The following is an 11728-nucleotide window of genomic DNA, read 5'->3' as shown; positions in this document are numbered from 1 at the left end:
GGCGTAGGTAGCTGTGGGTGTGTGCAGATGAGTGTTTGGGTATAGACTTGGTGGCGTGGGTTGCTGTATGGGTGTTGTAGGCGTGACATGGGTAGCTGTGTGGGTGTGTGCAGATGAGTGTTGGGTGTAGGCGTAGTAGTATGTGCAGGGGTGTGTGTGCAGGTGCGTGTTGCCATCTATGGGTGTAGGCGCAGTGGTGTTGCAAGTGTGTGCGCAGGTGAGTGTTGGGTGTAGATGTGGCAGTGTGTGCAGGTGCGTGTGCAGGTGCGTGTGGCCCTCTCCTGCTCCCCCAGCATCTCCCTGTGTCCTTGTGTCCCAGCGGAAAGCTGACGGTGTTCACCGTGCTATGTGAGCAGTACCAGCCATCCCTCCGGCGGGACCCGATGTACAACGAGGTGAGGGCTGGGGCTGGAATGGGGAGGGGCCCTCAAGGCTGCACCGCCCTGGCTGGGACCCCATAGCCTGGGTCCGCCCTCTCCTGAGCCTGCTGCCCATGCCTTGCAGTACCTCGACCGCATAGGACAGCTGTTCTTCGGTGTCCCGCCCAAGCAGACATCTTCCTACGGAGGCCTGCTCGGTAAGCTGAGGTGCCCTCGCCACGCCCACTGCAACCCTGGGTCGGTGTGGGGTCCTCTGCAGTCCTTCACATAGCAGTGGTTCTTTGCTCTTTTCAGTGTTTCTCAGTTTCCTTTTGTTAGTAGAAAATTACATTTCAGAATTGAGAATTCTAGCTTGGTGCCTCCCAGCCCTATCTCTGCTCCAGAGCTCCCCATCCCTGAGGTTTCTCACACTTCCTGGTAGGGGTCGCTTTGCAGGGCCGGCTGTGTGCTCAGAGAAACGTCTGACTTGTCCGGTTTCCAGCAGTTTGGTTTCAGGAGACTTTTGAACTCTGGCTTTGTATGTACAGAGTGGTTCACCAACTGCAGGTGACAGTGACTGCAGTTGGCCCCTGTGAGCAGCCGTTGAAGGTTTGGCTCATCCAGTTTATTAATAGGTCACTGTAAGGATGTGGTGCATGTGCCCTACGGTAGCACTTTTCTGTTGAAAAGTATACATGAGGTCGTGTTGGCGGCTCTGTAGGGCCCTCTGTGGCTCCTGTTGGAGGATGTGGAGGGCCTCTCTGTAGGCCTGCATGGCCACTCCACGGCCCCATTGGTGGACGTGAAAGGTGGTTCTGTGGACTTCCCCCCCTTCCCGTGGCTGCTCCGTGGACGTGGAGGGTTGTTCTGTGGATACCCCCATGGCTGCTCCGTGTTTGAGTATTTCTTTGTGGTCATCGGTTCCCTGTCCTCGGGTTCATGGGCCACATACATAGTGTTGTGAGGCTTTTACGCGTCACTTGGGATGCCTGGTGAGGCGTCTGTGGGAAGGAGGGGTTTGGGGGCTGGCAGGAGGCTGCCTAGGCCTGACCGCCATGGTGTCCTTCCTTCCAGGGAACCTTCTGAGCAGCCTTATGGGCTCCTCGGAGCAGGAGGAGGGGGAGGAGAGCCCCAGCGACGGCAGCCCCATCGAGCTGGACTGAATTGGCCGGGCCACGTGGAGACACCATGGTCAACAGCGGCTCGAGGGACATTTTGGAGGCGAGTCCTGGGTGGCTCCTGGCCCCGGGGGCTCCTAGCCTTGAGGCTGGCAGTGGCCGCGTGCCGGCACGTGTCTGTTTGTGGCACGTCTGTTTGTGCGGCGGCTCCGGGTGGCGTGCCTGCCAGTTGCTATGCTGCTGGGACCCAAGAGTGGGGCCTTGCCCCTGCTGGCCACTGCGTCCCCCGAGATGACCCACAATAAAGCACAGGCCTTATGCGGCGTCCCCTCTCCCACTCCTTTGTTCTGGGTCCTTTCGGGAGGGCTGAGGGGCAGCACAGGAGGCCCGTCCTCAGGGACCTGGCACATCACGCTCCTTGCTTGGCGTCCAGAGCAGCTGTGGCCGCCAAAGCAGGTGCTGGCCCTCACACGTGAGAACCCAGCTGGGCCCTGTGTGGTCTGCAGATGCGTGCAGCTGTTTCTGAACACAGGTCACTCTGCAGTCTCGGCGAACTGGTCCCCATCGCAGACGGAGCGCATGTGCCCTGCGCCACATCCTCACACTCAGTGGAGGGACACGTGCGGTGGGATGGCCCACGTGGCATCCCGGAGCTGCGCCCTGCTGGTCTCTGTGAGAGCCATGCTGCTGTGCTGGAAATGCCGCTTTAAAAAGGGATACCATGGGACTCTGCCCATCTTTTTCATAATGCAATATTTATTTGTATTGGGTGATTGATTCCTTTGACCTAACGTTTTAGGTTTTAACCAAATAACCAGTCCAGGAGTGAGCAGCCCTGTTCTCTATCATGGATGCTTTTCCAGATGTTGCCAGAACAATGACAAAAGGGGAGACGCTCTATTTTTTCACGATTCAATGACAGTTGTAGATTGATATGCAGTTGTGCATGGGAAGGGGAAACGCACAGCTTTATTTACTGTAAAGTGGAATTTAAGGAAGGCTTGTGTGAACCGTTACGCATAAATAAACCCTTTTTACCGGGCTGTGCGACGCCATTCCTTTCTCGGGCACCCACCGTGGGTGTGGGGGCCTCTGCGCTCAGGGCTGTGCCTGGGAGCCCCCAGAGAAGGCATGCCCTGTGGCCAGACTGCCCGTGTGTGGACAAGAGCAGAGGTCCGTCAGGAAGCCTCATGTTCACTTGGCTGTGATTTTAGAAGTAAGTATAGTTGTGTAATTTCATTGAAGTTCATGAAAATCAAATCCACCAAGTCTGGGTGTCAGAGCCTGCAAGAGCAGACCTGTGGGCTACCGGGGAGGCGGCAGCATGGAGCCCCTACCCTGCCCCGGGTACTGGCGGGGCACCCATCCTCCTGTATAACGCTGGCTTTGAGCAGCGAGTTTGATTCAGAGTGACTGAGGATTGTGTGCGTGATGTCACTCAGGCTTGCTGTGAGATGGCAGGAACAGCTGCCAGAAACCTGCAGGTGGTCCCATGGCTTGCGCTTAGCCGGCACCGCAGCATCCTCCCCTACCTGCCCCAGGACGTCACAGTGGAGTCACCTTGCATCCCTGCACCTGCTATGAACGCTGTCAGCCAGGGGATGCCCCTCCTACAGCTGTGTCCAGACAGGGAGGTGGGTGTGGACAGTGAGCGGCCCCTGCCTGGACCCACCTCCTGTGACTGCGTGTCTCCCACCTGGTTTGAAAAATGCCTTCCCCCTGTTAGAAAGTTGTTCTGTGGTTTTTAAAATGTAATGGTCCTCGGCACACATGTGAACACCCATGTACACACTCACATTATGTGTGTGTCCACACTTCGGGGAGGGCCGTGGTCACTACTGGTTTCCCCCAGGGGGTGCGTCCAGTGCAGCCCAGGGTCCTCCCTGACCCAGGCCCCTCACCTCTGGGTTTAGACTGTGGTGCCTGGCGAGGCTGCGAGGGACTTGCCTGGGGTCCCAGCTCCAGGTGGGGGGTACTTCGCCCACACCTCATCAGCAGCACAACTGCCTTTGGGACCCCTAGGCTGGAGTTGGGAGACCTCTACCCTGTCCCCAAACCCCAGGTCCTCATGTTCTGTGTGAGGGCTGAGAGGCCCAGCATGGGGAACTGGCAGACACTGGGGACCCACTACCTGGGCAGCATCCCCTGCACCCTCCTTCATGCTGAGCTGGGCTTATCTTTCAGGCTGTGGGCTCTGACCAGGAACTTCCTGGGGTTGGCCTCAGATGGAGGCAGCTGGGGAAGGAGTGCTGGGGAGCGCCTTGGGTGGGGGCCATCTTCCCTGCACAAGGAACATGGCATTCACCAGCTCAGACACTGTATCCTCCCTCCCTCCAAACCTGGACTCGGCCACAGGGAGCGAGGGTCCCATCAGGTCCCTGGGAGCCGATGGTTTCTCCTGAAGTCACAGGAGCAGGGCCAGGGCCATATGTTCCCAGTGCCACCTCCTCCCCACTTTGTCCTCGAACACACAGCTGGAACCATGCCAGAGCCACACTTTATTCCAGGATGCAACATGGGGTGGCGGATGCCCGGCCTCAGAAACCCCCTCCCAGGCTCTGAGGGCTTGTCCAGGGCTCCCCTGGAACACAGCTCAGCCAGACAAGGCTAGGAGAGGGCTGGGCCCCCAGCTGACCTGCAGACGCCTCCCCCACCTGCACACTCCACACAAGGGGAGCCCTAGAGCCTGGCCTGCTTTTATGGGAAGGAGATCAGGTGAGAAATAAATACATGGCCGGGCTGCCAGCAGTAAGCTAGACAGTGCCCGGCCTCCCAGGAGGGGGAGGCAGGGGGCCACAGGGCCACTCCTGCCTCTGGTGGCCTCACGGTGGCCCAGGTCATGGTCCTCAATGGTTCAAGCCCTACTGTCGGCGAGCACCGTGCTGGGCACACAGAGGCCAAGAGTAGGGGATGGCAGCCTGGTGGCCCCTCCAGCCCTGGGACCAGGAGCACGGGGTGGGGGCTATAGCCCAGGGAGGGCCCAGGACCTGTGCAGAGACTGCCCCCTCCACCCAACAACCCCCATGGCCCCGTGACACACAATAGGCGCTCAATAAATACTTGTGGAGGTGGGGGAGGGGTGGGGTGGCATGCGAGCAGGGCCCAGTCCGCAGCGGTCAACAGCCGCCCACTGTGCCACCCCTGGCAGGGCTCTGCACTGAGGCCTGAAGCTCCCTCAGCCATGGTGGGCAGCTCCTGGGGGCTTCATCTGACCATGGGAGTCAGACTGGGTCCTGGAGGAAGAGGGACCCCAGGGCAGGTGGGGGGCAGGTTGGCTGGGTGTGGTCAGCAGCAGCATGATGGGGTCAGAGGTCAGGCCCAGGGCCCGGCCACCTGCCGTGAGGTTCTAGAGCAGCGTCCCGGAGGCTGCAGCTTGGGCCCTACTTGGCCATGCCTGGGCTGCCCTGAGGGGCAGGTAGAGCCGCCTGGCCTCAGGACGCTGGACCCCCCCCCCCCGTCCACGAGTCCCCTCTGTCCGGCCACAGTGAGTCCAGTGTCCGTGGGCCTCCAACCACATCGCTAGGGTTTATGCTTGAAGTGTGCCTCCACTGCAATGGAACAAGGTCCTGCTCTGTCACAGCCGCAGGGAGCTGGGAGCCCAGGTAGGCCTCGGGAACCCCCTCCCAGCCCGTCCTGCTCACCTGCATACTCCTGAGGCAGCATGGGCCTGTCCACCGCCTTCTGGAAGGCCGCCACCCACTCCCTCTGGTCAGACTCCGTCTCACAGGCAAACAGAAACTTGCGGTCGGGTGTGACAATGGTGATGCCGTGCGGCCAGTGGTGGCCCTGGGTAGACGGCGGGAGTCCACGCAGCACCGTGTAGCCGCTCTCCTTGCTGCCAATGAAGACTTCCCCTCTGGCAAAGGCATCCTGTGGGTGGGGGCCAAGCTGGAGCTGGGGCTGGGGCCATGTCCCCTCTGGCCCAGCTTCACTCTGAGCCAGGGGAGGCTACAGGCCAGGACTCAGGAAGCCCCCCACCCTTCTGGTCACGCATTTGGCAGCCCCAGCTTCTCACCAGGGGGTCTTTGAAGTACATGAGCCTGCGGTCATCCATGGTGAACCAGCGCTTCCGGAAGCCTTCTGTTTGCTGTGGGTCAGAGGACCCATAATTGGCAGGTCTGCCGAGGCAGGTCCTGCATCCAGTGTAGCACACCTGGGAGGGCAGGGCCCTGGCTGCCCCTGGCCAGTCACCACCCACTCACGCCTGCCACTGGTCACGCCTGTCCTCCTGCCTCCATGCTGTACCTCCCTCTTGCTGCTCCAGCTGCGCCAGCCTTCCCTGGACCCCACATGGGGGTCCAAGCCTCAGTTATGAGCCTCTCACACCTGCACTTCCCTTAAGGACCACTGAGGATCTCGGGATTTGTGTCTCCCTCCCCCATCATGCCTTAGGGAGTAGCAAGATGTGGGTCCCTGGCCACGTGGGTGCACAGGTCCTGTGGGTAAGGGAACTGGTCAGGCTGAGTGGGCAGGGATGGTCTGACCAAAGCCCAGGACAGTGGCTCAGGTCCCCGGGGACCCCAGCTGGGCACAGACAAGGGGCTGTGAGGACCCACCTGACACCAGTTTAAAACACTCAGGCAGCAGCTGGAAAGATCCCAGCTTCAGTCCAAGACCCACCATGGCGCCCCCCACCCCCAGGCGGTGGCACACATACCTTGGGCCCGGTCTTCTCCATATAGCCTTCCTTCAGGTAGTTCCTAGAGAGCTTCGGCACCAGCTGGGGCAGAACACACCAGGTGGGGGGCCTCAGAACTGAGGATCAGGCTGAGCCCCTCCCCACTCCCCTCACTCCGGACCACCAGGGCAGGGCCCAGGCCAGGCACAGCCTCCACGGGGTCTGTGGCTCTGCCTATGCTCACCACCGCTTTGCTCCCCTCCTTCCCCTTCGGCTGAGCTGAAATTCCCAGAGTGAAGCAGGTGGGCTGCAGCCACTTTAGGGTGGGCCCTTGACCAGTCCCGGGCCCACCCTAGGGCTCAAAGTCATTCCAGACACGGAGCACAAGGGCTCTGTCCACCCGCACCCTACTACCCGTCTTCCACCCCAGAGCTGACACTCACATCTGCATCGCTGGCCCCTGGGAATGCCACCTGCAGGTAGTGGAAGCGGGCAGCTCGGAGTGCGTTGAACCAGTCCACAATCTCCTAGGGGCAAAGGTGGACACAGGCTTGAGCTGAAGGGCCTGCAGGACTGGGGTGCCCATGGCGCTGCTTCCTCCAGAGCCCAGCTCCTCCTCCCTGGCACCTCGGCTCCCAGCAATCCCTGCACGAAGGCCTGGCCCCATGTGGCCGTGATGAGGCCAGGGCTGCTAAACAGGCTGTAGGAGGATGGGTGCAGCCTCCCCCAGCAAAGTCCTGAGAAGGGCCTGGGGAGGCTGGGCTGGGCCAGGGCTGGATAGGGATAGGGGCTGCCATCCAAGTTCACCCATGGCCCTGGCACTGCTGGGGCCTCGGCCAGTTTGCCTGCCTTTCGGGTGGTATTTTTAGGAAGATTCTTATTTTGTAGCTCATGCAAGTCTTGGGGTGGTAGGGGAAGGGAAGCTCATCTGTTTATAAATGCCCTTGGAGCTGTGCCCCCTAGAGAGTGGTCGGAGAACAGAACTGCTTTCCAGGGAGCTGCCCTGGTGCTCTGGAGAGTGTGGGTTGGGCCAGCACCCTAGAACAGAGGTGGACCAGGCCTGGCACCCAGCCCATCTGAGTCCTTTGGGTTCAGACTTTAGCCTGGCTATCCCCTGCCCTCAGACCCAGCGCCCCTCCTGGGATCTACCAACCCCTTCGGTCCTATGACCTTGTGCCCTGGGCTCTGGCCTCCTGTCCACGCTACACCTGGGAGCTGGTGGCCTCTGGAAAGGTGCCACATCGTCACTCTTGGCTCCAGCGTCTCCTGCCCAGGAAGAGCCAGGGAGACTCATCCCTTTTCCCAGCCAAGCCTCCTCAGGCTTCTGTCCCAGCGGCTCTGGCCTTGAGTTTCGTCCCACAGGTAAAGTCCCCAGCACTGGACTAATCCAGTTGTGGCTTCTGCCACGTGGCCCAGCACGAGCTGGAGGATGGGCCCAGGCTCTTGGATCCCGGCGCCCTCCTCACTGCCCCGCCCTCTTCCAGTGGCCCTGCTCACAACAAGCCCCACCCACCCCAAGATCACCCCTCATAGGCCTCCAGCCCTGCTGCTTTCTCCTGTGGCCCCTCCTCCTAAACCACGCCCACGCCACCCAACCAGCCCCAGTGGCCCCACTTGCCCCTCCCACCCCCTCCCATTTGGCCCTGCCCTCTCTCTGTGTAGAGGAAGCTGAACTGGAACACACCTCACTGCCCCAAAGGCCTTGGGAAGTCACAGCTCCAAGTCCCCCGGAGTGGAGGGGGCTGTAAGCCAGAGAACTGGTTGGAAAACTGCCCCTTTCCCCCCAGCGGGAGATGGAGACGACTCTGGGGCTCTGGGCAGACAGGGCATGCCTGGTGCACTCACAGGCCTGGGTTCTGTGACCTTGCAGGCTGCAGCCCAAATTCCCTCAGCTGAGGGCCAAGCGTCTGCCCTGGGCAAGGGGAATTATCTTTGGAGAATCCCACCTGCCCAGATTCCAGGATATCTGGGAAAGAGTCTCACATGGAATAAGGCAGTTCACAGGGGCAGCAATTTAGAAGACATTTTTCAGAGATAAGAAAGTTTCAAAAATTAACATTAGTAGAGATAAGATACTGAGATCATGAACCAAAAACGTTTGAAAAAGGAGGAACACTGGGCTGGGCACGGTGGCTCACGCCTGTAATTCTAGCACTTTGGGAGGCTGAGACAAGTGGATCACGAAGTCAGGAGTTCAAGACCAGCCTGACCAACATGGTGAAACCCCATCTCTACTAAAAACACAAAAACTAGCCAGGTGTGGTGGCACGTGCCTGTAATCCCAGCTACTTGGGGGGCTGAGGCAGGAGAATTGCTTGAACCCGGGAAGCAGAGGTTGCAGTGAGCTGAGATCAAGCTACTGCACTCCAGCCTGGGCGACAGAGTGAGACTCCATCTCAAAAAATAATGATAATAAAAAAATTAGCCAGGTGTAGTGGCGCACGCCTGTAATCCCAGCTACTCAGAAGGCTAAGGCAGGAGAATCACTTGAACCTGAGAGGTGGAGGCTGCAGTGAACCGAGATCACACCATTACACTCCAGCCCAGGCAACCAAACCAAAACAATGCCTCTAAAGAAAAAAAAAAAAAAAATGCCCAGCCATGGTGGTGCATGCCTGTAATCCCAGCTACTTGGGAGGCTGAGGCAGGAGCATCACTGGAACCCGGGAGGCAGAGGTTGCAGTGAACTGAGATCACACCACTGCACTCCAGCCTGGGTGACACAGCAAGACTTGATTAAATTAAATATGTGAGAGCAGAAGCCCCTCAATACCGTGTTGGAAAACAAAGTTGAAGAAATTTCCCAGAAAATAGAAAAAAAAAAATGAACCAGTTTAAGAGCACTAACATCTCAATAACAGGAGTTTCAGAAAAGGAGAACAGGGAAAGTGGAGGAAGGAAATTATTAGATAATTGAAGAAAGCAATCCCTGACCTCATGGAAAGCAGTCACTGGACTAGAAGGGCCATCCCAGGCCTGTGCCCAGCACAGCAAAAGACGGACCCTCACCAGTGCACGCACGGCATCAGAGAATTTCAAAACTCTGGGACGCGCTTATTGGGAGGGAAGAATCAGTGGTGCAGAGCCTTCAGGATTAGCAGGAAAATTAATTCCAACCTAGGATTCTGTATCTAGCCACAGTCTAAGCCAAGCGGAAAGCAGAACTTTCCAAGGTACTAAGTGACAGGCCACTGTCCTTCCAGGCACATCACTTCCACTGAAAGGAGCAAGCAAAGAAAAAAGACCAGACAGCAGAGCTCCACGTGGGGATGAGATGAGGCTGCAGGAGCAAGGCTCCTGGTGCCTGGCTGCCTCAGAGACAGTCTGTGGAGAGTGTGGGGTAGCACGTGGTCAACTACAAGAGAGAACACAGCCGTTTGCTGTGGGAAAAGTGATTGCAGCATGCTCTGAGGCCAAGGGCTGCGCCCGATGTCAGTCCCATCACATCAACCCCAGGTGCGGACACCAGCGAACATGCCATGAGTGCGGTGGGTGGGGGACTGCAACAGGCACATGGGAGGGGCTGGAAAGAGCTGGACCCTCGACTTCCACGTGGGAAGTAGTCACATGGTGCCTAAAACGGCTAACTGCAGCGACACCAGCAGGTTATTTATGGATACGGGGACAAATTCCCAAAGGGGCTTAGGAGGGGCCTCAAACTTCTCAAGACTTGGGAATGCTTTAGCGCTTCAGACTATGTGGGCACAGACGTGTGATAAAAATAGAAATGGGAACTGAAGCAACAAAGAGGCTGGGCTCCCCAGCAGCCTGGCCCAAAGACAAAAGGATGGCTTTTGTGGGAGTTTTGCTTGGGTTCTCCCACAAGCCCTCCAGAGATGTGGGGTGCACCCATCCTCCCCACCCCACCAAGCCAAGGGCGGCCAAAGGAACATGCCCAAACCAGCCCCAAGGCCAACTGTCCCCTTCTACCCACAGGACCCTTGTTCCCCCAAAGCCCGTCTGGGCATTGTGGGGGTGGTGGATCCTATAGCCCGAGCTGGCACCCCCCGCCCAATGACAGGCAGGCTGGGTGGCCCCCAAGACTCATGGTGATCTGGTTCCTGGAGCAGTCTGGCCCTAGGGGCCTGCCTTCTCGCACCTGCCTTCCCAAGCTGCCCACCCGATGCCAGCCCTCCCATGCTGCCTACCCTCCCACACTGTCCAAGCACCTGCCTTCTCACGCTGCCCAGTATGAGTGCCTATGCCTGCCTTCCCATGCTGCCCACCCGGTGCCCTCCCTCCCATACCAACCTGGCCCCAGTACCCACCCTCCCGCACTGTCCAAGCACTACTTTTCTGCACCACCTGCCCTCCTGTGCCACCCTGGCCCTAGTGCCTGCCCAGCAGTGCCCACCTTCCCATCCTCGTGGTAGATGAAGATGTTCCGTGTGCTGTTGTCCTTCAGGTAGGTGACCTGCAGGCCGTGGGGGTGGCCGATCTTGGCCGGCTGGAAGGTAGCATTCAGGTGCTCAATCTTCATCACGGCCTTGGGCTCCTTGGCCTGGGAAGGAGTGGGGTCTGAGCACCTCACAGGGGCCGCCGTCCAAGCTCAAGGGAGCAGGAAGGGTGGACGCTGTGGGTGCTGGTGGCCCACCTGCTGTGCTTTGTGGCTTTGGGCAAGTTATTTAACCTTTCTAAGCCTCGGCCTCCCGCCCTGTAAGCAGAAGGTAACAGCACCTCCCTTCCAGGAATGATGAGGACTAAACAACGCTGTGCAGGTGGCATTTGATATCAGACACTGTGCCTCCCTCCCCAGGGGCAGCCCCAGGCCCCACACAGCATGGCAGCTTCCATGGTGGCAGGCCTCGGCCACAAGCCCTCCACTGGCCAGTGCCCAGCAGTAGTGTGCCACAGCTCAGGGTGGGTGCTTCCAACCAGCCCACGGTCCTGGGGCCATCTCAGGGATACCCTGCTGATCCTCAGCCCATGGACCTGGTACCATCCTGCGGACTCCCTGATGTCCTAGTTTGTCCTGTCCCCAGACCAGCCTCCTCAGGGCACTTCCAGGCAAGTTGGGGCTTTCTGGGGTCTTGGCTGGCTCCAGAGGGGCCCAGTGACCTAGTTCTCCCCCTCCCACAGCTGGGCCTGAGTTCAGGGGCTCTGCCCGGCCGCCCAGCCTCCAGGAAAGCCTCAGCTGCTCACAGCCCAACAGTGGCTGATTCTCTTGGAGTGTCCCCATTGTTGTGGGGGGTGCAGCTAAGGATGGACATGGCCACCATCGGCCCCAGCATGGGAGGCCAGGACACTGCCCCAGGACAGGCCCCTTACCCACCCCTGTGCCTGGCTCACATCATTTCTGTTGAAATACTTAAGAGCGCCCTCTCGTTCCGTCAGCACAAACTTCCGGCTTAAAAACTGCCCGTTGTCCCGGCCACGTTTCCAGAGAAAGCCCTCGCGGTACCCTGTGGTGGAGAGGGGACGTGGGTCAGACAGTGACGGTGGATATTGGAGAGGGGACACGGGACGTGGGGCAGACAGTGATGGTGGACATTGGAGAATGGATGCAAGTGAGATGGTGATGGTGGACCAGGTCTGATGGCTGCCGCCCTGACTAGAGCAGCCTGAGGACGGCCTGGACGAACGGCACTTGGAGCAGCTGTTCCTTACCAGCCCCAGGGACCCTCCTCACCCTG

General features: G+C 59.1%; 2 protein-coding genes across 4 annotated transcripts in view; one reads left to right on the top strand and one right to left on the bottom strand.

Moving 5' to 3' along the window:
• GET4 (guided entry of tail-anchored proteins factor 4) overlaps positions 1-2520 on the top strand; it is a 17258-nt gene extending 14738 nt beyond the window's left edge. The window contains exons 7-9 of the mRNA XM_032259884.1: positions 320-395; positions 505-577; positions 1434-2520. Of these exons, the coding sequence (XP_032115775.1) occupies positions 320-395; positions 505-577; positions 1434-1522 (238 nt within the window). The 3' untranslated portion in view covers positions 1523-2520. The remainder of the gene's footprint in view (positions 1-319; positions 396-504; positions 578-1433) is intronic.
• Positions 2521-3952: 1432 nt separating this feature from the next.
• The window catches only part of ADAP1 (ArfGAP with dual PH domains 1), a 55707-nt gene continuing 47931 nt past the window's right edge, over positions 3953-11728 (bottom strand). For all 3 annotated transcript variants that reach the window (XM_032259882.1, XM_032259883.1, XM_032259881.1), the window contains exons 5-11: positions 11385-11497; positions 10450-10596; positions 6539-6622; positions 6135-6197; positions 5493-5564; positions 5119-5347; positions 3953-5025 (exon numbers count right to left, since the gene is read on the bottom strand). In XM_032259882.1, coding sequence (XP_032115773.1) covers positions 4997-5025; positions 5119-5347; positions 5493-5564; positions 6135-6197; positions 6539-6622; positions 10450-10596; positions 11385-11497 — 737 coding nt within the window. In that variant the 3' untranslated portion in view covers positions 3953-4996. The remainder of the gene's footprint in view (positions 5026-5118; positions 5348-5492; positions 5565-6134; positions 6198-6538; positions 6623-10449; positions 10597-11384; positions 11498-11728) is intronic.

This window comes from Sapajus apella, unplaced genomic scaffold (assembly GCF_009761245.1).
Source record: "Sapajus apella isolate SASKATOON/1434 unplaced genomic scaffold, GSC_monkey_1.0 scaffold112, whole genome shotgun sequence".
Taxonomy (NCBI): domain Eukaryota; kingdom Metazoa; phylum Chordata; class Mammalia; order Primates; family Cebidae; genus Sapajus; species Sapajus apella.
Note: the sequence above shows the minus strand (reverse complement) of the source record. Positions and strands in the feature narration are given on the sequence as shown.